The sequence below is a fragment of the Lingula anatina genome, chromosome 9 (assembly GCF_051362555.1).
Source record: "Lingula anatina isolate TDL-2025a chromosome 9, LinAna3.0, whole genome shotgun sequence".
Taxonomy (NCBI): domain Eukaryota; kingdom Metazoa; phylum Brachiopoda; class Lingulata; order Lingulida; family Lingulidae; genus Lingula; species Lingula anatina.
In genome coordinates, this window is record NC_141775.1 from 2,012,008 (window position 1) to 2,033,788 (window position 21,781).

Here is a 21,781-nt window from a genome sequence, read left to right on the forward strand (position 1 = left end):
ATCCATAAAAAAGACTTTTGTCACAGACACGGTCACAAAAAAAAAAAAAAAAAAAAAAAATGTCACAGAAACTTGTTTTATAGCGATGTTTCATACTTGTCAAATTGTCTTTCATTTTAGAATTTTGCCTTTTTTGCAATCTTCGAAATGTTATCTTGGTCTATACATAGAAATGCCTATGTTCTAACGTTTTATCTCATTAAGTCAGCAACGCAACAAGTAATCATGCGCAAAAGCTTTATTTTTCTGAATAACGTGTAAACATGAACAAATACAGATTACTGTAATTTTATCTGACATCAGTGAATAAAAGATTTAAATTAGCGAGAGGATTGTGACTGAATTCTGATCACTCATTTCATTTGAAAGAAAGCGTTGTTCTACGCTTATGCTTCATCTGGTTATATCAACAGTCTCTCTATTTATAGCTCCTAGGTAAATATGGAATAAGTTCAAATAAAGCGTATGGAATTTTATACTACACAGATAAATAAAGACTCAAATTATCACTGATATTTTTGAGCGGAAGAAGTGAGAAATTACAGAAATATCAAATAAGTCCAAATAATAATAAAGGCAACAATCAGATGACCTTTTGCAGTATTGAGAAGTTCCACATATACGCGAGATGAGAATGCAACTAGATGTACTCCAATAAAACATCCAGTTATCTGTTTAATGATATACACACACTGGACAAAAGAAGTGTCACCCCTACTGAGCCAATACTATGGGGGAGATAAATGACTGTGGAATGATATGCTCCTGGTTTCATTTTATCAACATCAAATTTCACAAAAAATCACAAAATGAGAACAAAATATACATTCTACCAAAATATGCAGTTTCAAGTCCAAAATTAGTACTTAGTGGCATAGCCATGTGACCTAATAATAGGTGCCAGTCTACGAAGCAAGGTTTCATATAATTGTCTGCTGCGTTCAGGGCTTATGCTGGCCCAAGCATGAAACACTGAATATAACAGAGTTTCTCTGCTGGTTAGACGGGCATTTGTAAAAGGTTTTGACATATCATTCCACACATTTTCTATTATGTTTGCATCCGGACTCTGGGCAGACCACATCACCCTGCGAATGTCCTGTTGGTCAAACCAATCATCATCTGCTCTGGACCTGTGACAAGGAGCATTCTCATCCTGGTGAACAAACGGATAATTCCTGTCACCAAACATGTTAGTTATAGATTGTAGCAAGCCTGACTCCAAAACATCGATATATTTCAAGTGATTCACGTTTCCATTAACCACTATCAATTCGCCCAAGCCATGGATGCTGATGCAGCCCCACACCATGATGAATATGCTACTCCGGGTTCGAAAATTCAGTGCATGTGGTTCAAATGCTTTACCAGCAGTTTGCCAGCATAGTACCCGTCTGTCATCAGATGTCAGACCAAAGCGACACTCATCAGAAAAAAATATATAGGACCAATTGTCATGAACTGTCCAGTTCCAGATCCTGTTGACCCTAGTTTACTCTACGTTGCCTGTTTTGTAACAATATAAGAGGTTTCAGTCTTGCTACCCTGCTGTACACTCTCTGAGCATGTAACCGACGCCTAGTAATTTTTACAGACACATTCTTATGTGTAAAATTGTTCCACTGTGTTGTCAACTGACAAGCAGTGTCGAACTTTGACAACCTGGACATCAAAATCAGTCGTCGGTCTTCACGGCCAGTATTTTTTCTTGGACGACCCATCAGAGGCAATTTGTCTCTTGATCCAGTGTTTCCATACCGAGATCAGACCCTCTGCACGGTTCTGACTGAACAATTCAATTGTATCGATATTCTGACATTGCTTATATTCCGCCTCTTCAGGTTAATAACTTGCACCTATAACCGTTAGATAATTGCCTGTATCTTGCCATATTGGAGGAAGACAGGAATAACATTTGCTGTACATGTACAAGACCAACAATACAATTCCATGGTATAGCGGTTTTATACTCATTAGTCACATTATAAGTAGACCAGGCATTATAAGTACCCAAGATCTGCCTACTATTACTCTGAGTTAGGGGGTGACACTTCTTTTGTCCAGTGTGTGTATTTCAGTTTCACCAAATCGATATCTTCAACAACTTGGTAGGCCAGGAGAAATGACCATCTTTGCTACTTTTCACATATGATTCTCAGTGCATTGCCACACGGTGCATCATTCCATCTATGTGTGATGTGTTGCCACATACTCAAGCAGTGCTCCCCTCCATTGTTATCAGGTTGTCCTGGACCCCAGTTAGTATACCTCACAGCGCTGTTGGTACCCACCCAGACCCACCTGCCCTCCTGTGCCATGTCATTACCACCCACCCACCAGTCAAATTTGACTGAAATAAGAGAAAACTTATTGGAGGGGTTGCATCACTTTCATTGATTATACATGTATGCAGCGCTTGCCAATTTTTTAAGTCACTTCACAAAGTAGTATCTTTCGAAAGTTAGTCAAACTATCAAATTTCAGATTGAATTATTGTTTACAACCGACCCTGATACCCTATATACATGGTATACACTGTATATGTTTCTTCGTTATGTTATACATTTCAGTATGTTTAAAGGCGCAGTGCAAACTGCGGTAAAGTGAATGGATAACGAGTTGATAAATAAAGAAAATGGTGAAGAAATAAGTGAATAAACGTGCCATAAATGTTACTATTTATTTATGGATATATGGTTCTTGCTGATTCTTGGGTATCATTTTTATGTTGAAGGTATTTTAAAACCATATTAATTAGTCATTGTCTTTTAGTTGATGGGTAGATTCACGTAGGCATAAATGACAGACATAAAGCCATGTAAGTGTATCATTTTTATGTTGAGGGTATTTTAAAACAATATTAATTAGTCATTGTATATTATTTGATAGGCAGATTCACGTATACGAATGGCAGAAAGAGAACCATGTTAGAAAATATACCTACTAGGAAAATGATTTCGAACGTAGGAAACAATTATGTCGTTCTCACACCGTGACGTTATCGTCGCTAAATTGGCATATTTGCTTCTGCAATAGGCTTGTGCATCTGACCACGATTTCTTTGTCTGGGAGAAGAGGTAGCATCGGCCATCAAGCATGACAAACGGGGACTGGCAAACTAAAGAAGTCGAAAACAAATTGACATTTTTTTCTTATAAGACTCCAGCGCTTTACAGGTCAGTTTTTTATTTTACTAACTAACCAATTGCAAACAGTGTATAATATTGACATACATAATAAAGAAATAAAAAAATAAATTAAAAGCACTCTCATGGCACTGAAATATATTTTGAGCCATTTAGAAATTCATTTTTTGTTTATATATGCATTATCTCTGATTTAAATATAAAAAAATGTTGGACGTGAAACTTAAATCGACGAATTTCGTCAAGTGCCATTCAAAATAATATCAATATTTGTAACATACTTGTAAGTTGATTCACTTTCCGTTGCACCTCTTCAAAACCCTTTTCCAGTTTGCTGTCCATCTTTTCGAGCTTTATTTTCATTGCCTCAAGTGTGCTGCGGAGATAAGCACTCTCACTTGAGGTGGTCTTGTCTCCAAAACCACCAAGATGCAACATGAAGAAGACCAAAATTAATCCAAAACAGAGGACAGACCTTGTCACTGCCATCAGGGTGTGGTATAAGGCGTATAGGCCTACCTGTGCGGACTGGGTGTATTCACTTCTAAGCTACAGCTGGGAATGCGAGTGAATAAGACGCACTCCGCTGAATTATTTACAATCATTTCGCGCTAGTTTATGCTTGTTATCTAAAAAGGGTATCTTGTTACTTTTTTCATAAAAATAACACAGTCCCATGTTAAATCTTAAGGTGTTTTTTTCTGTCATGCGGTTTACACAAAAAATTGAAAAAAATCATGGTTTTAAATCCTTTTTGAGAAATCCTAAAACTAATTGATAGAAAAATGAGCAAACGTATTTTTAACTTAAATGTGTGAAATATATATAAGTAGACTGTATAGAAACCGAGAGATGCTGTATGAAATGAAAAACTATATTGTGACACATTTATTCATGTAGGCCTACATTGATAAAGATAATCTAACACGAACAACACGTAAATCAAGGTGCAAAGTAGATCCCAATATAAAGAATTCAACATTGAATTGCACCCATGTAGGTACTGGTACCGTAGGCCTACATGTATATTCACCCCCCCTCCCCCCCTTACTAAAAGAAGCAGTCGTTTATCGGAGGAACAAAATAATCACTAGCGCACCACCACTGTAGCCTACATGTATGTCCAGCGTTCAATTTATTAATTAAGACCCATGTGATAAAAAATCGCAGAAGCACCACAACCGTGCGTTGATGAGAGCCGTGTACGTGGATGCATCATCATCCAAATCGATAAAAATTGCATGAGGTGCGTTGTTATTGTTTATCTTCAGTTTGTTGTTTTCGTAGGCCGCCTACTTGTTTTTTATGTTAATTCCACTGAACATTTGGATTTTAGACTGAAAATAGATTTATTATTATTATTATTATTATTATTATTTCCTAACACTCAACTACCTCCTGTCTGCTTCAAGTGATTGCTTTCCTAAGGAGATTAAGAGACCATTCCCAGACTCTATCGTACTAACTGTGGATCGATATATCTTGGAGGGGATTCTCGCTAAACTGCAAACAAGTTAAGCGGCTTGGATGTTTGTTACGCCTAGTGAAGCTGCTAGTTGGCAATTAATTATCGTTTATCAGCTTCAGTAGGCGTGCCAAACATCTAAGCCGCTTAAGCTAAAAGCACTTAAGCGAGAAACCCCTCGGAGATGGATTGATCCTGTAAGATCGATCTATAGTATATGAGAACCCAGTCTAAGATGGGACCAGTTTTAACCGCCAGGGCAAGTATACTAATCAGAACTGGGTTACTCCCGAGCTCACCTCTAACAGTGGGGCAGTTCAGAAGGCTGTCTATCACACATTTTTGGGTTATCTAAAATTGTACCTTTTGCGTGAAAGTGTGTATATCAATATTTAAAATCTGAATGTTTCTTTCACACAAAACGTTGAATTGCTCCTGTCTTGCATAAAAATCCAACCAATCAGAGCCATAAATAAACTGGTATCACATGACCTACTTTCTACCTAAACAGGAGGAAATTAATGGAAGTAGTAATAGGGAAGAGATATTTGGGCATGTCAGTAGTTAATAAAGTCAGGGTGAGTACGAAAATAGACGCTGATGTTCTTCATCTTCAATCAGTAGTTTATACAGATCCTGCTCCTGAACTATCTCTGTACCTTAGTGCAACAGGGGGTGAAAGGAAAACCTGACACGAAAATGTACGAGCTAAATCATGATAAGAGCCCTACTGCATAATGTCAACACGTTGACGCTTGGCTATGCACAGAGACTACAGGTATAAATATTATATATCACCGGAGATAAGGCATTGTTTAGCCGTGGTCCAGACCTAAAGGTCGGCATGCGGAGTGAGGGATCAGATTGGTGACGGAGGTCGTATTTTTAATGTTGTCTCACCCAAAATCATATGTAACTAACAATTGCAGTGATTATAAATTGTAATATAATTATAATTGGCGAGACATATATGTGAAAGATCAGACAAGAGTAGAAGTATTTGTTTCTTGGCCAGATTACTGCTGGATTAATACTAGTTTCTTCACTGTTCAGCCCCAGTATGTATTATAGCACAGTGCTTGGCAGAGTGACAAGGATAAACAATAAAGGGAAGCTACTGTATAATTGAAAGAAGTGTAGGGTAGTCACGACCCAAAGTTAAGCTTTGACGGGTGAAACATGTAGATGTGGTTGTTCTGATGAAATCATCATCCTGTTTTGCCTACCAGCTGTACATGTGTGAGCTTATCCTCATAAAACTGAAAAATGAACAGTCTTCCCTGCGACTTTGGTGACTATACACACACACACACACACAGATATCCCATTCACACTAGCACTTTTAACTGCGGTCAAAGCCTGACCTCGGTCCTATCGCGGTTAACTTTTCTAATGTGAATGGACGATGTAGCCCTGGCCGCGGTCGAAATAACCCAGATCGGGAGGTGGGTATAATCGGAGTAAACTCCTGCCTGCGGTCAAGACCGGATGTCTACATATGAACCGCACAAGTATATCGTCATTTGAGCTCCCGTCACGTTTCACAGATTCTAGTAAAGAGCGCATGCTGAGATTCTACCGCTACTGATCGCTGCCGGTGTCATTGTGAACGCGGTTTGGTTGACCGCGGTTTAATCGGAGTAAACTCAACCGCGGTTAATGTTCTGATGTGAATGGCCTAAGAGAGAGAGAGGAAGCAGAAAACCATGTTAACAGCTTAAGTCACTTTGAGCAATATCTTACAGGTCCCGGGAGTGACAACATCTTGCGGAGGTGCATGCAAAACCCCCAAGTACTATGTGACCAGGTGACCCCAAATTAAGTTGGTCATTTCATACTTATTTAGCCTACAGCCTTTAATTTTTGACAGTTAAGAAAGGTACTGTATTCTGCTATATGTAGAAAAACAAAGACTACATCTCAAAAATCACCAAGGGCTCATTCCCATTGACACCATCAGTCTATGTATAATGATCTAACTACATCAGGACTCTCGCTGAGTGCAGTCAGCAAAACTGAATGACTTGGCATTGAGTAGAATACAGCTAAGCTGGTGATTGTCTGAGTACATTGCAAACAAGAGGAAGTGTTTCATTCAGTTAAGGTGATTGCACTCAGCGAGAGTCTCCACAGAGTTGAATTGATCAGGTAGACCATTGATGTAAAAGGGAATGAGCTCAAAGTGAAAAAAGTGATATCTATTGCCTTGAAATGGCTTCTTTGCTTTAGAAGACTTACTGTTAGTGTTAAAGAACAATTTCCCCAAGTTTCCCCTAGTAAGGTTTCAGTATAGTGCATTCGTATCCTGTCAGGATTTTCACACCGACTCTTAATTTCCCTAAGAAAAAAAGTCCTCTTCAGTCTTCTTTCTCTTGCTTTAGCTCCTTTTACAATTACTAGCATGTTACATTCTGTTTGGTGCATTAGAATGGATTCTTGGAATGGTTTTCTGCTGGGGTGTAAACTGGTTAAGATTCAGTATGATGATGTCATGTGATCTTAAACAAGTTGATGTCCAATTGTCATTGTCTGAACACAGCCACAAAGCATGTTCTCAAGAACTTTCCTTCCAAAGTTGATCTTAGTTTTAAGACTAAATGTTTAGTCTTCTTTGACCTTACTGAATGAGAGTAGTACAGACAGTGTGATGAAATATTTGTTGATTGGTTAATTTTTCCTTGCAAACCTTGCTTTAGTGTCAATTACCCTCCTTATTTTTTAAAAAAGCCTGTTGGAATGTCTCTTTTCCAATCTCTTGTCATTCTTTAGGTTTCTTTGGGAGTGTCTATGTTTTTTTCTTCATCTCTCTTAGTATCACATTTATCAGATGTTTCCAATGTCTCCATTTTGGCGCCTAAAACAAACATCTGAATCTTAGTCCTAGTAGTATATATCATACATGAGTCACTTTGGAAACTTATTAATAATCAAAAATTGTATGTTTTGCAGGATATACCTAGATATGGAAGATGGCTTATTTAGAGGAGATCATTTAACGTCTCTTTTGTACAGTTATAGAATTGGAAAATAGCTCATTGGAGTTTCATTTGCTCAACAGTTTTAGATAGGATATATCTTGGCCAATATGGAATATTAATGAAGTTTTTAGGAAATTTCTTTTTTTGTTTAATTTGCTATATGAATGTGCGATCTGCCTTTAATATTCACAATTTTTCCCATTAATAGATTGAGTAATAAGGATATGTTATCTTGGCGTGATACATTTACTTGTGCTTTATTACTATTACAGTATTATTTTTTCTCACAGTCAGTAAATGTCTTCTGCATCATGTTCCACACGTATATGATCCTTATTAAAATCAGCTGCCATAATGCCTGTTATGCATGACTTCTACTGATATCTTATAATAGAAACCACAAGTATACATCATGGTATAAGGATATACTTTTCAATTTACACTAAATTGATGCTGTACCTTACATAGCTTTCAGTCACTCCCTCAGCGTGTTTTACTATGATACTAAGCACTATTTACGTGTCTTAGTAATAGTGTTGTACTATGTGTGTAACAATTGCCCCCTCTCCCTCTCCCCCCCCAGCCCCCTTCTCCCCATCTTGGTTCAGACTTGAGTTTTGTGCAGAAGGATGATCAACAGACTGAATTTCCATCAGAATTCAATTCAAGTAAACATGTCTGTATTACCAGTGTACTAAGTGTAGATATCTTCAAGTGAACTTTATCACCACCAGAGGGCTTCATTTTCTTCTGTAATATTAAAAAAATAAAAAATGAGCTTGGTTTAAGAGTGTGGCAGATTGTCAACTTGATAAAGGCATCTCTGCCTCCTTTAAGTTGTTAGATACACAATGAGGTCGCCCACGTGAGTTGTTCCCACTGAATACATTGACCTATATAACTGTAATATTATTCAACATTATGATCATTGGAAATCCGTGAAGCACATCGTGTGGACCAGCCCAGACCCCTGCCAGTGTGAGAAACTGCCTTGTTCTACAGACATGAACTTTTTCTGCGGAAACGTGGAATTCCTTTTTTTCTAATTCAATTCTGATGGTTCCTAAGATTTGTCTTGTTAGAAATTCAATAAATGTTCCGAGTTTTTTTTAAACTTAGGCTTATGTCTGGTTCTATTTGCTGAGAGAAAAAGAGTTGACTCTGGCTGATTTTAGGAAAACATTTTTTCATGTTTTGTCAAGTCGTTATTTTTGTGGAGGTGGAAATCACTTGTTTGGCTGAAACAAAGAAAAAAAATGTCTAAAGTGTAGCATTCCATGCAGTGAAACTGCCACATTACTAAAGTGCTAAGTACTACTACTTCTTTTCTACTACTACTTCTACTGCTCAGACTGCTGCTATAGATCTATAATATATACAGGTAGACATGAGCACAATGAGGTCATTGTCTGCTTGTTTGGGGTCATTGCTCTAGGGGGTGGGGTATTCAATCCTAGCTGACCTGGAGCCACAGGTACTGCTCAGTGCCAACCTTCGTTTTATTCTGATTTTCTCTTTGTTTATCCTCAGCAATCATTTAGTATCATTTAGTAGAAAGAAATCCCTGATTTAGTTTGCTGTTTCACATTGGTTATGATATCTCATCTTCCTGAAGGAAAAGTTGGCTGGTCTGATATGTATATTTTCAAATTCAGTGTGTTTGAGACTGGTGTTAGCCTCTTAAATTAATACATAAAATGGAATGCTGTTTAAATACCTTCTTCCTAAGATAATTAACATGTTCAGATGTTATTAATGATTATGTTCGTTATGATTTGAATAAAAATTTCAATACATTCTCTCATTAAATTGGAGCAAAGTAAATTTCGTGTTTTGTCTCCTTAAATGATACCTGTTTTCAGTATCTGAAAAAGAGTTAAATATTTTGTGAAGGGAGGCTTGTTATTGAGAATGATTTCTTTTTCAAGTTCACAACTTGTCTACCAAACATTTGATATAGTAATAAAAGAACTGTTTCAACATTGTTTACACTAAATGTGTGACATAAGCTTCTAAACATGAGTAAAATAACAAAGTGATAATGATATATATTCTGATCCAGTGGTTGAGAAGTATCATAAAGTGAGACTAGATAATCCTTTTTATCTCTGTCACATTGCACTCATTCATGTACTAACAGTGCTTTTTCCACAACTCAACAGGTTAACTTTTACCTTGACACTCACACACTTCATGGGATGAATGCTAAACATTTTCTTGACGTGGATGGATATCCTTAAAAAAGAAAAAAAATACTGTAGACTATAGTAACTGTTTCAGCAGACCAGTGTCTGATTTGTGATGTGAGAGATGTTATGGGCTATCATGGAAGATTCCTATTACGACGTAATCACTGTAGACTTGTGCTAAGTTACAAATGTACTAGTAGGTCACTATAACTTGTGTGCAAACATGGCTGATAAATAACTAGTGATCAGAAGTAAAAATTCAGGAAGTCACCATTACGCAATGTTAACAAAACCAAAATAGACATGTTATAAACTAACATGACTTTAAAATTTTGCTAATTTTAATGACACCAGTTTAAAAACATCTGCATTAAACTTAGTCAGAAAAATATTTATAAGGGAGACCATGCATGTAATTATTCATAATGTTGAATAATTGGAATAATTTTAGTGGGTTGGTATCAGGCCATGAAGAATTAGAATACAAGATGCAAAATTATAATCAGTGAATGTTAAAGATGTGTCCCCCCCCCCATCCCTTTAAAAAGCCATTTCCACCTTTAAAGGAATTCAAAGGTCATGGAACATTAGTTCTATCAGCTTGTGATAAACCAATAATTACAATAATGTATCTTTTCAGGCCTCACTTAACTAGAGAGCTTATCAAGAACATGTTGAAGACACCAGTTGTGCATCTTGGGTCGTTATAAAAATGTCAGAGAAAGATGACAAAAGTAACTCCACCTTGCCTGCACCTGGACACTGGCGACAGTCCAGCTACAAACAGGCCACAGACAGAGACTTCGAGGAAGGCATGGACTTTGACCGAGGTCAAACAAGGCCAAGGTCAAAGTTAACCGAGAGTGGGGATTTTGAAGGAGTTCTTGAACGAGCTCTAGAGACTGGTATTAATCGGACAAATTCAGGTCAAAATTTTGAGGATTCTGCAGAAAGTTGTGGTGATAACAGCACTTTGGCTGCGACAGGATCTTACAACCTTGATGACATCGATGAAGGGCTTGTTGGAGAGGGAACAACAGCAGGAGATGATGATTTGGAAGGAACTTTAGAAAACAGTCCAGCTTTTCCTGCCTCTGCTGTAGAAGACTATGAAATGGCCCATCCTGTTAATTTATCGGTTGTAATGGAACAAGATTCAGCCAGTCTTTCATCTCAAGAACAAAACTTAGCAGAAGGAAAAGGAACTGATTTCAATTCAAAGAAGGAAAGCCATGTGCATTTTGAAAGTGCAATAGAAGAATCTGGAGCATATGATGACACGGTGTCTGTGCCACCACCAGGTGTCTCTAAGGTCCAAGAAATGACAAAAATTTTCAGTGAAACTCCCAACATTCCTATGCCTCAGACACCTGTTATATATTCTACAGGGTAAGTGGAAATAAAGTTTTTACTGAAGCATAACATTTTCTGCATTTTGACAATTTTCTTAGTTGACTTTGTAAAAATAATGGTAAATCTGTTATCGCGTATTGTGTAGTGAAGTGTCAAAAATGGAAATTAATTCATATCTTTACAGTTTTTCAGATTCAGTCATTCACTATGTTCAGAATCTCAGAATGGAGCAAATTGGACACTTAAAATTGTTCTTTTGATATTTTTCCCAAATCAACAATTTTGTTATTTGATCATATAAAAAATTATAGCAAATTGCTTATTTGATATGATGTAAAAAAAGTTTTGAAAATGGACATTTTTTATGCTTTATGACTGTACATTTGCTGGCTTTGCTGCCTTGTTTATTGATATTATATACTTGCTAGCATGAATGTTTTTTGCCTTTAAGTCTGCTTTCATCAGAAAACAAAATTACCGCAGAAGAAAAAGAAGTGCCAGGGGCAATATATATGGAGCAGGTGATAGAAGAGACCTCCAGTGGAACAACAGCTGTTACAACAGCTGTTTCACCCCCACCACTTCTACCGAGGGATGAGATCACTCCTGTGGCCAAGAAACTAACAAATGGTCAATATAACCATTATGTGAACGATGCAATTTATGATGACATTCCAGAAGAAGTGTCACCTGCCCAGGAAAGGTCAAAGGTCAAGGAAGAAGTAAGTTACTGGTCAAAATGGTAATAAAAACAAGACTGACATTAAAACAAAAGAAGGAAAGGTTATTTCTTATTTTATTACTTCATAGGATCCAATGCAGTCATTAGACTTAAAAAAAATTGAATGCTTGTAACAACTTAAAGAAATCCCCAAATATGAATTACATTTTCCTTAGAGCTTTTTATGGTGGGTGCAGGGGAGGGGGGTTAGAATAACACATATTTTGGTTTGTATTGTTAGTGCAAACTATCGAAGCTTTTTAAAAACAACATTTGGCTTCAAACAAAGTCACATTATTTTCATTATATTTGTTACTAAGCTGTATGAAGATGTCCCTGAAGAACAAAATGGAGATGCAACAAGCCCACAAAGCCAAAAGACAGAACAAACCAATCAGGACTCAGATAACAAAGCATCAGCCAATCATGACCAAGATAACAAAGTGGATGTTCAGTCAAAGATGCCATATGACGATGTTCCGGTGGAAAGCTTAGCAGTTTCTGATCAAACTGTTGTGAACAGTAGACCGCAGAAGCCAGATGGTGAGAAAAGTAGATGATTGTTGTCTTTGAATAGTTTTCGTTTTTAGAGAAAACTTTTCATGTGATTGTGCATTTGGTGCAATAAGAGATTGACTGATTATTATTATTATTATTATTATTATTATTATTATTATTATTGGACAAACAAACTAAACTTGGTTGCTTTCAAGTATTCCAAAAATGTTTTTTTTTGGATTTATTTTGGGGTATAAAGGGGCTTATTTATATTTGATTTGCCTTGGTGTTGTTACCCCCTTGGCCTGGTGCTGTTCCCCGTCCTGCATGTGTATGCAAGTGCTGCAACTGTGCACGTTTATGTTTCGTAGTATTTTAATGTTAATATCCTAGATTACTGCTGTGATTGTTGGGATTTGCTTGATCATAATAATACCTAATATGGTGATGTGGCACTTTGCCTTTGAGCCCTGCTGAGAAGAAGGAGTTTTATTTATTATTTTATTTAATTTCAAAATATCAGTCTGCCATCTATATATATATATATCCTAACCCAATTTGGCCTTGCAGCACTGGATGTCATTTCTTCCTACGACGTGTTGTGGCGTGCAGCTAAGAAGAAAAATAAAAAACCTGCACTGGGTCATTATGGCTATTTGATTAGTCCAGCCCCAGGGGGAGAAGGTATTATACCTCTCTGGGTGCTTTGTTTTCCCATCTTTTTCTCCCATTTTTTCTCCCATTTCACATAGTGGGAGAAGGTATTATACCTCTCTGGGTGCTTTGTTTTCCCATCTTTTTCTCCCATGTTTTCTCCCATTTCACATAGTGGGAAAAGGTATACCTCTCCGTTTTTGGGTCTTGTTTCCCATCTTTCCTCCCATTTTTCCCACAAAAACTATTAACAGAGAGGGAAAATTATACCCCTCCAGGGGTCTTGTTTTCCCATCTTTTCTCCAATTTTTACCCCCAAAACTTTAAAACAGCCCAGGTTTCTTTTTCCCACAGAATTAGCATGCTGGTTTGTAACTGCTTATTTATTAGTTTCTGATATCTTAGAGTTGGGATATAAAGAGGTTTAGACCCATCTTTGTGTGTCTTTGTTATGTTTTGTGCTCTTATAACATGGCTTGGCTTATAACATTGGTGTAGTTTATATTTTATTTAAGAACATACATTCTTTTCACTATTTTATGGTTTCTGTGTCTATGAATAATCTATAAAAAACTGAAACTTACTTGAAGATTAAACCATAAAACCATAAAATGGATTATTGAACTGAATTGCTCTATAGTAGATTGTATTTAAAGCAGAGTCAGAATATAATAACTGTTTTAAATTTTAAAGAACATCACAATAAAACCTTTTCCCAAGATAAAATTATTTTAAACCAGACATTCAACCAGATCAAATTCAAGCCAATACAAACCTGGTTCAAAGTTTTCACCATGAACTTGCTGATGTTTTGTTTGATTTAGAGGAGGTTATGGTGTAATGAAACTGTAATGGAAACCAGAAATCTTGTGTTCAATTTTTCTCAGCAGTTTCACAATAAAACAGTGGGGAAAGTTTTATATGTGGGACACTCTTTACTCAGCCATCAAATTAAGTGAACATTTCCTGTTGAGATTTATACTAGGACATGCATAATCAGCCATATTAAAGAATGTCAGCCAAAAGAAAGACTATGAACAGAAAATTAATATAACATTTTCATTTTTCTCTTGGTGTGTGTGTATGTTGGGAGGAGAGGGGGGTTGGAGTCTGGGCCAGAAGTTGCAATCATTGATAAATTTGTTTCATGCTCTTATACCCAGTTTGTCCCATCTCTGATGGATAAAAGTCAGTGTTTACTTACACAATGCTAAGAATGAGAATCATCCCAGATAATCCAAAACATCACAACTCCACGTGAAATCAAGCGAGATTTGAAGGAGAGTTGATCAGAAATAACAGCAGGCATTAGTGTGAGACAGCAACAAATCAAAGCTGACAAAATTTATCCAGGGATGTCATTTTGGTTGTTTTCTTTCCAAAGTTCTGTTGAATTGCTATCAGTTGCACCACAGTACTAATTCACCATGTTTTAGGGATCACTTTTAAAGTGCTTATTAAGAGGACATTCTTGGCACATAAAGTGCACCCCACCTCAACTGAATTTTTGCACTTTTACTAGTTTCATGTGATGTTATGCAGTACTGAAGACCTCCTAATCTTGCTGCCCCATTGGTGTTTAGTTTTTATTCCCTGTTATTGTCACTAATGATATGAATAATTTCCACACAGAATAACATTTAAAGGCTTTGCGCTGTGATTTACTGGGTGAGGTTGCAATAGCTGCATAGCAGTATAGTAGTAACAGGGTACTTGGGCTAAAGTTGCTGCAGTTGTGTAGTTATATATTTTATTGTACTTGTAATTGAAGTATGAACAACAACTAAAGTATTTTTATTCAGGAAAAGTTTTAAAATTGACTTAGGCCCAAAGAAACTAGTTTGAGTCATTGTAAGTTAGTGGGTCATTATATCTACATGTTAAATATATAGATAATACCATGACAGAGCTTGCTGCTGGTATCTTTTCTCTTACATTTTATTCAAATTTCCATAGAGACAAGTTGGCAAACATTCTTTTTGAAAACTACTCCATGAATTTTGTCTTAGCCGTAATGTCTATTGCTCTTTCAATAAATTTCAGATGAAAATATTGCTAAGGATGCTGGGGACCTTCAGGGTCAAGGTCAAGGTCAAGCAGATATAGGTCAAGGTCAAGTTAAAAAAGAAGAACCAGCCTATTTTGTCTATGATGACCATGCTGGGACTGCCTCTAACATGGCAGGTGAGTAGGCAGTGGGTTTGGCTAATTATTGGCCTTGTTAAAGAAAATGTTTATTTTTATCATTTTAGTGAACATTTTTATGTTTCTAACAGTCTTCATTTTTTATGTCTGTGAGTTTATTTGGCTTAATGTTTAACATTATAGTGAATAAGTTCAGAATTTTGCTAATTAATGCCCACCCAAAAGATTTTTTAATTCTCTGCTAGTTTATGTACTTAAAAACACTTTTATTTTATTGGTCGGTATATTTAATGAAACAATTAACATTTATTATGAGACTGATTGAGAATTTGTATTGGTCAACCATATTATTTATTTTCAAACAATCTGGCATATTTACATTTCAATCAGTTTTTTTCTGGGACAGTATTTATGTTTAACATTAACGTTTTTGTTGATTTTCCATAACACTTTTAAGTTGAAAAGATAACAATTCATGGTGATAGATTTGAGTGTAGATTAGGAATAATTTGAAAAAAATTATCTGTTTTATAACAAGATAACTGTAACTGTAAATAGATTATTAATAAGCATTTATTTTGAAATTATTTAAAATCAACCTTAGATTTTCGCTCCGTGATGTTTAACTCCAGTGCAGGAGTTTATGAGGATATAGGTAAGTATAGGTGTAGGTTGGATGTATTACATCATACATAAACTTAGTCTAATACATTAACATCATAAATAGTGTAATCTGATAACCCTGGAAGTTCTGTCAAAGTTTACAAGTGGAGGTTTTCCTCTTATCGCATTCCAATCCAGCAGAAATTTATTTATTCACAGTCTAGATGAAATTATGTGTTTTTAGACAAGGAAATTATACATGTATCAATAATGATTTGATACAATTGGCTGATAGAATTATTTTCGTTGGCATTTTATGTTTAAAATGGAGTCAACATATGAGCTGTGTAGAATGACTTAAAGGGCACATCTCCACCAGAGCAGTTACCATCCTTCTTCCCGACTGGTCATTTCTAGTTCACTGCTTGATAGGGATTTCTTTGATTGTAACATATACTATCATGTTTGAAATTATAGTATTTACATTGTTATGTCTGCCATTTTTTTGCATTTTTGACTAAAGTCATATATCTTGTGTTGATTTAATTGGTTCCACTGTACCATGTTGTTGAGTGTGTACATATAGTATGTGATGTGTCTTTGCATGAGTTGGTTTCAGTAGAGAGTGATATTTACCATGACCCTGTGTTTGACATATAGATAGTGAAACAATTATATGTTACTTTATGCACAAACAGTTTGTATAACTGTATTTAAGTTTTGGTATATCATTTGATTACATTTGATAGATGTAAATTATGAGCATGTGTGTGTTTTGGGGGGTGGGGGGGAGGGGGAACTTGGGGTCAAGTCACTTTATGTTTGACATCTACCATGTCATGGGGCTGGGGTATGATATAATACTGGAACTAACTGAATATTAGTAGAGCATGTGTGTGTGTGCGTGTGTGCGTGTATGCATGCACGAGAGGGAGTATTTTCTGGTGAGGTTAACAAATAAATTAAAATATTAATCTGAAAGTTATGAATATGTTGCGTTGGTGGGTGGAGGTGGGGTCAATTGAAATGAAAGATTAATACATCATACATATATTTATGAGTCTCAGAGCAAGTTGTTGGATTATGCCATTGGATAAATGGTTTATACAAGAGGAAGGGTGTGTGAAGTAAATTATATTGAATGAGGTTTTTGGTGAAAACTCTGAGGTAATTATGATGACAATTTAAAACCACCTGGATCAGTAGATCAAACTGGCTGTCCTACTAATTTATCCAGCTTTATATCATGAAAAAAACTACCTGTTAGCACCAGTGCTAGTGTAATTATGGCACTCTTGATTTGTAACCTGAATAATAATAATAATAATTACAATAATAATAACAATAATAATAATAATAATGAGATAATTCCAATTGTTACAGATTTCACTTTCACTTTTTTGTAGTACTAATATGATGATGATTCTAAAACTTAACAATCCCATCCTTAAGATGTATTTTCAATTTTCTAGGCTTCCTGTTCTGCTTTAGTAGAAATACAGTATTTTATTATCATAATGGATAGGTGGTCTGAAGTCATGGTGTAATTGTATGCTTACGACAAAAAAAAAAATAAATAAAAAAAAAAAATAATAATAGTAATATACAAACTTAAATGATTTAAATAGTGGCAAAATTTGTATATCTTTTATATAATTAGGAAAGATAGCATATTCAAGAAAATGAAGGAATGTCTTATGTTTCCCTCTTTTCCTCTTAATACCTTAATTAGACTGGCTGTTGAGAGCACTTGCCTGGTTTATAGAAAGACATCATATAACATGGTGAATGAAATGCTTCAGTTTTGAAACATGGCAGAACGCTGTACATTACTTTTATTCCACTAGATATTTAATGGAATGTTGTATGTTACTGTTCTTCCACTAGATATTTAATGGAATGTTGTTTTTTTACTGTTCTTCCACTAGATATTAAATGGAATGCATCGTTATCTTGATGTATATGACAATATTATGAGGCTCGGAAGGAGTTACATTTAGCTCCAGACATATTTAGTGCTATTTGAGTGAATATGGAAGAAATAATTTCTCATTAAATAGTATTTCATTTATTATATAGATGAATTTTGATGGCAGTAGTTGTATTTATTTATTGTATTGATAATTGACAATTTGAGTTTCTGTACTTAAAAATTAAAGACGTGAACTTGACAGATTACAAGATTGGAATGCAGGTATAAAATGCTTACATTTCTATTGAAATATTGTTAAGAAAAATTAATAAAATTATTATGATTGTTCTTACAGATTGCAATGGAGAGGTAGTTGTTCTAACATTTTTACAATTTTATCCATTTACACAAACAGTTAAGACACCATTAAGTGTGCTCATGGAAAATAGTGATTTAAAAATGTATCCATTTTCAGAAGACTCAGACAGCAATCCAGATGACATCTACGAACCTGTAGAGGGCGCTGATCAACCTGACGATGATGATGATGATGACGATGGCTGGGGTTCGGAAGAATTCGAGGAATATTCAGATTTTGAGGGAGAGGAGATTCCATCGCCTGGTTCTGTGACCCTTCCGAGAGGACTGGATCCCAATAAGGTTTATGAAAATGTTATCCAAATGTCTTCGACCTCGGTTAGAAAAGTTCGAGCTAAGTCCGCTCATGAGTTGCCAACACAGGAGGTACTTGGCATTATGGGATTGTGGTTGTTCATAAAATGTGAAATAGAATGGTCACTTCAGTCTGATTTTGAAACTTATTTTGGAATTTGTCTCATTCTTTTGTTATAATTTTATAATATATTATTTTCAAAATTAATATTCTCAAAGAAAATATTGAGGCAATTCCATTAGGAAACTCAAAATCTGATTCAGCCATTCTATTTAGACCATGTTTTAATGCAACAAACAATCTTCCTAAAACAAATATTAGTCTGACTAGAACAAAAGAATTGCTGTGAGCTGTTTTAATCAAGCTAATCAAATTAACCATCAGTTCATAAACTATAGAAAATCTCATCTCAGAATGTGCTTTCAAATTGGAAAAAGAATTAAGGGATAACAGCTGTTCACTTTGGCCAAAAAGGCTTTTTCTTGAGACAAACAATGATTTTCCCATACTTACCAGTGGTTAATGAATCCATTTCGACATTCAAAGTTAGTTCATTTTTTTTTCTAATAAAAAGTTTGTTATAATCTTTAAAGAGTTATTACCAAGGGATAGGTCCATGTGGTCCAATGGCAAGCACATTTTCCACAATAATTGCTATATCCACTGTAATGGTGTACAAAGGAATTTATTGCATTATGATTTGTGTAATTTTTTTTTTTTTTTTTTGTGAAATATGAATTTCATATGAACAGTTGTTATTCTTTTAATTTTGGTTACATTAATCATCTTAAATTTTATTCACTATGAAATTGTATTCATTTGGTCGAAGTTGTGTAATAGGAATGTTAAGCAACTTCATTGCATTAAAGCCTTTTTGGAAGCATTTTCGGTGTATTATCTTCATCAAAATTAAATCCAAAGTTCATATTTATGAAATAGACCTTGCTTCACAATGCTTCTGATTTGGTTGTCATGTCTAGCATAGAGTACTGCTTACAGCTGACTTGACCATCGGGGGCCAAAAACTTGTCTCTGGAACATGGAAATTAAATGTTTAGTTGGATATATTACTGCCCTGCCACCTGGTGGGATATACCACTGCCCTGCCGCCTGGTGGGATATACCACGTCCCTGCCGCCTGGTGGGATATACCACGTCCCTGCCACCTGGCAGGATATACCACTGCCCTGCCACCTGGTGGGATATACCACTGCCCTGCCACCTGGTGGGATATACCACTGCCCTGCCACCTGGTGGGATATACCACTGCACTGCCACCTGGTGTTCACTAGAATGTCTCACTTTTGACTTTGATTCTCTGATAAGTTCAATTTGGTTGACTGGGGACAAGTTTTTCTACTGGCGTAACAGTGGGTCTTCCTTCAGTGCATTGTGCAATTATTTGATGTGATATATAATAATAATAATAATACAATAATATATGATCTGTCTGTTTTTGACGCTTTTCCATATGGTGTGTTTTGTCTTTTCTTGGTGAGTGACTTCTGTGGTTTTATAATAATAATAATAATGATAATATTGATGGCATAATGTATGATAATAACAGAAATGTCTTTTGATTCATATGCTTATACATGGCAAGCTCAGATGTTAATACATTATAGCTTTGGTGTATATGCCTTCACATTAAAGAATTCCATGTTTAAACAAGCTTATCCCTTTCATACTTATAATTCTTATTCAAAGTAATATTAGAAGTTTAACAATTAATGTTACAATTTAAAAAACAGTTAAAATGCTTTTAGAATTAATTTAAATTAGTCATTTTGATATCATGATTTTTTCTGATTTATATCTGTAAAGTTATCAGAGAAGTTTTCAAGACATGAACTTTTAAAATGAATTCTTGCCTCACTGTATCTCTTTTGACTTGTATCAATATGCAGCAAATAGTGTCACCTGAGCTGTTAACAAAAAACCTTTAAAAAAAAACGAGTCTTTATAATATTTTAACAAATTAAATGTCATTTGTACCCCTCAGGCCCCATCCTTTATGAGTAACTTGAGAAGAATCGGAAGCTTTCGTAACAAACAAGACAAGAAGCCGGACAACGAAGAACCGCAGATTATAGATGTGTATCTGAGCAGCAAAAAGCACCCTCCGCCTCAGCTGCCTCCAGAGCCAGATAATCTGACAGCAGAGCAGAAGAAGAGGAGACACATTCTAGCTTCTCTCATTGACAGTGAGAATTCCTACGTGGTGTCTCTTAAGAGGCTGGTGGAGGTATGGGACTCTGTTTGAATCATGGGATTGAAATGAGGATAGCATTTTTGTATTTTTATTTGAATAAAATGTTGAATGTAGAGATAACTCCTAAATAAGGATTTTTTGTTCTCCCCCACCCTTAATATGGATGATGGGGCTTGGAAAGTTGCTAGATTTTTTTTTATAGAAATATTAAAAAATGGACACATTCCAGTGTCTGCTCCTTTACTTATATCACTATAATACCACACTATCCCACACATGCACCAAGTACATAACAACACTACCTTAAACTTTGAATTATTTTTTCAAAGCTTATATTAAGAAAATTGCTTCATTTTGTAAAATATTTTTTGTCATCTTTAAGATATTAAGGATACAAGTTGCAGGTTAAAATCTCAGACCTCTCAATGCATGATTATCACAATGGGTACCTCACGTTTTTTTTTTTTTTTTTTGAAACTTTTATTACACTTTTAGTTTCTCATATTTCAGGACTATGAGAAACCCCTGAGGCTGGACCCCAACATATTGAGCATGGATCGTGTCCGTGTGATCTTTCACCGTGTGTCGGACATCCTCCAGTGTCACCTGATGTTCCAGATAGAGCTGGAGGCTTGCGTCACTGACTGGGACAAGGAGGAGAGCATTGGGAATGTTTTCACTGCTTCTGTGAGTGCTGCCCAAAAATCATGGTCAAAAGCCTGTAGGCAGTGATTTCAAAGCGGGCAGGGGGGGGGGGGGGCTTTTCACTGTCATTTTTGAATCTCTGATATTTAGAGCAATATTGGGAACCGCAATTAACATTGTTTTGGAATCCATGGTAACCACACATTATGAATAGAAATAGTTAAAGGTAACTGTCATGATTTTAAATGAATTTTTTTTGTAAAATAGGGCATGTCTATCAAATTAAATTGTAAATGTAGTTTAATTGTGGGGGCTTCAATGAACACTCTTTAAGTTAACTTTACAGGTTTTTTTTTAACATAATTGTCCTTTTAACTCTCCAGTTTTCTAAGGACCTCGTCTTTGATGCATACAGTGCTTATGTCAACAACTTCTCCAAAGCCATGGACACTGCAAAGATGGCCGCCAAACAGAAGGCTTCATTTGGGGATTTCTTGAAGGTACATAGTAGTTGCTGAAGTCGGTTAAGGTTATAAAAACTTATATACAAAAGTTTTCATTTTTGACTTAATACCAGTTAGATGTCA

General features: G+C 35.7%; 2 protein-coding genes across 11 annotated transcripts in view; one reads left to right on the top strand and one right to left on the bottom strand.

The window, feature by feature from the left end:
• Window positions 1-1,191: 1,191 nt before the first annotated feature.
• Window positions 1,192-3,688, bottom strand: LOC147759764 (perlucin-like). Its single transcript, XM_086996431.1, has 3 exons — window positions 3,428-3,688; window positions 2,945-3,118; window positions 1,192-2,350 (listed from the first exon to the last, which is right to left on the bottom strand). Exons 1-3 carry the CDS (start codon window positions 3,633-3,635, stop codon window positions 2,136-2,138), a joined length of 597 nt encoding a protein of 198 aa, XP_086852557.1. The 5' UTR covers window positions 3,636-3,688; the 3' UTR covers window positions 1,192-2,135.
• The window catches only part of LOC106168118 (rho guanine nucleotide exchange factor 10), a 33,072-nt gene continuing 14,318 nt past the window's right edge, over window positions 3,028-21,781 (top strand). For 3 of the 10 annotated variants that reach the window (XM_086996414.1, XM_086996421.1, XM_086996424.1), the window contains exons 1-11: window positions 5,078-5,189; window positions 10,419-11,167; window positions 11,583-11,853; window positions 12,173-12,395; window positions 12,921-13,034; window positions 15,048-15,188; window positions 15,754-15,804; window positions 18,140-18,408; window positions 20,340-20,582; window positions 21,060-21,236; window positions 21,578-21,694. In XM_086996414.1, coding sequence (XP_086852540.1) covers window positions 10,491-11,167; window positions 11,583-11,853; window positions 12,173-12,395; window positions 12,921-13,034; window positions 15,048-15,188; window positions 15,754-15,804; window positions 18,140-18,408; window positions 20,340-20,582; window positions 21,060-21,236; window positions 21,578-21,694 — 2,283 coding nt within the window. In that variant the 5' untranslated portion in view covers window positions 5,078-5,189; window positions 10,419-10,490. Of the gene's footprint in view, window positions 3,177-5,077; window positions 5,190-10,418; window positions 11,168-11,582; window positions 11,854-12,172; window positions 12,396-12,920; window positions 13,035-15,047; window positions 15,189-15,753; window positions 15,805-18,139; window positions 18,409-20,339; window positions 20,583-21,059; window positions 21,237-21,577; window positions 21,695-21,781 lie in introns of those variants that run through there. The other 7 variants (XM_086996415.1, XM_086996419.1, XM_086996416.1 and 4 more) reach the window with 7 other exon arrangements.

Coding starts and splice junctions, on each gene's coding strand:
- LOC147759764 (XM_086996431.1), bottom strand. CDS start 3,635: ATGGCAGTGACAAGGTCTGTCCTCTGTTTTGGATTAATTTTGGTCTTC. Junction 3,119..3,427: donor GAAAGTGAATCAACTTACAA/GTATGTTACAAA, acceptor CGACTTCTTTAG/TTTGCCAGTCCCCGTTTGTC. Junction 2,351..2,944: donor CGTTCGAAATCATTTTCCTA/GTAGGTATATTT, acceptor CTCTTATTTCAG/TCAAATTTGACTGGTGGGTG.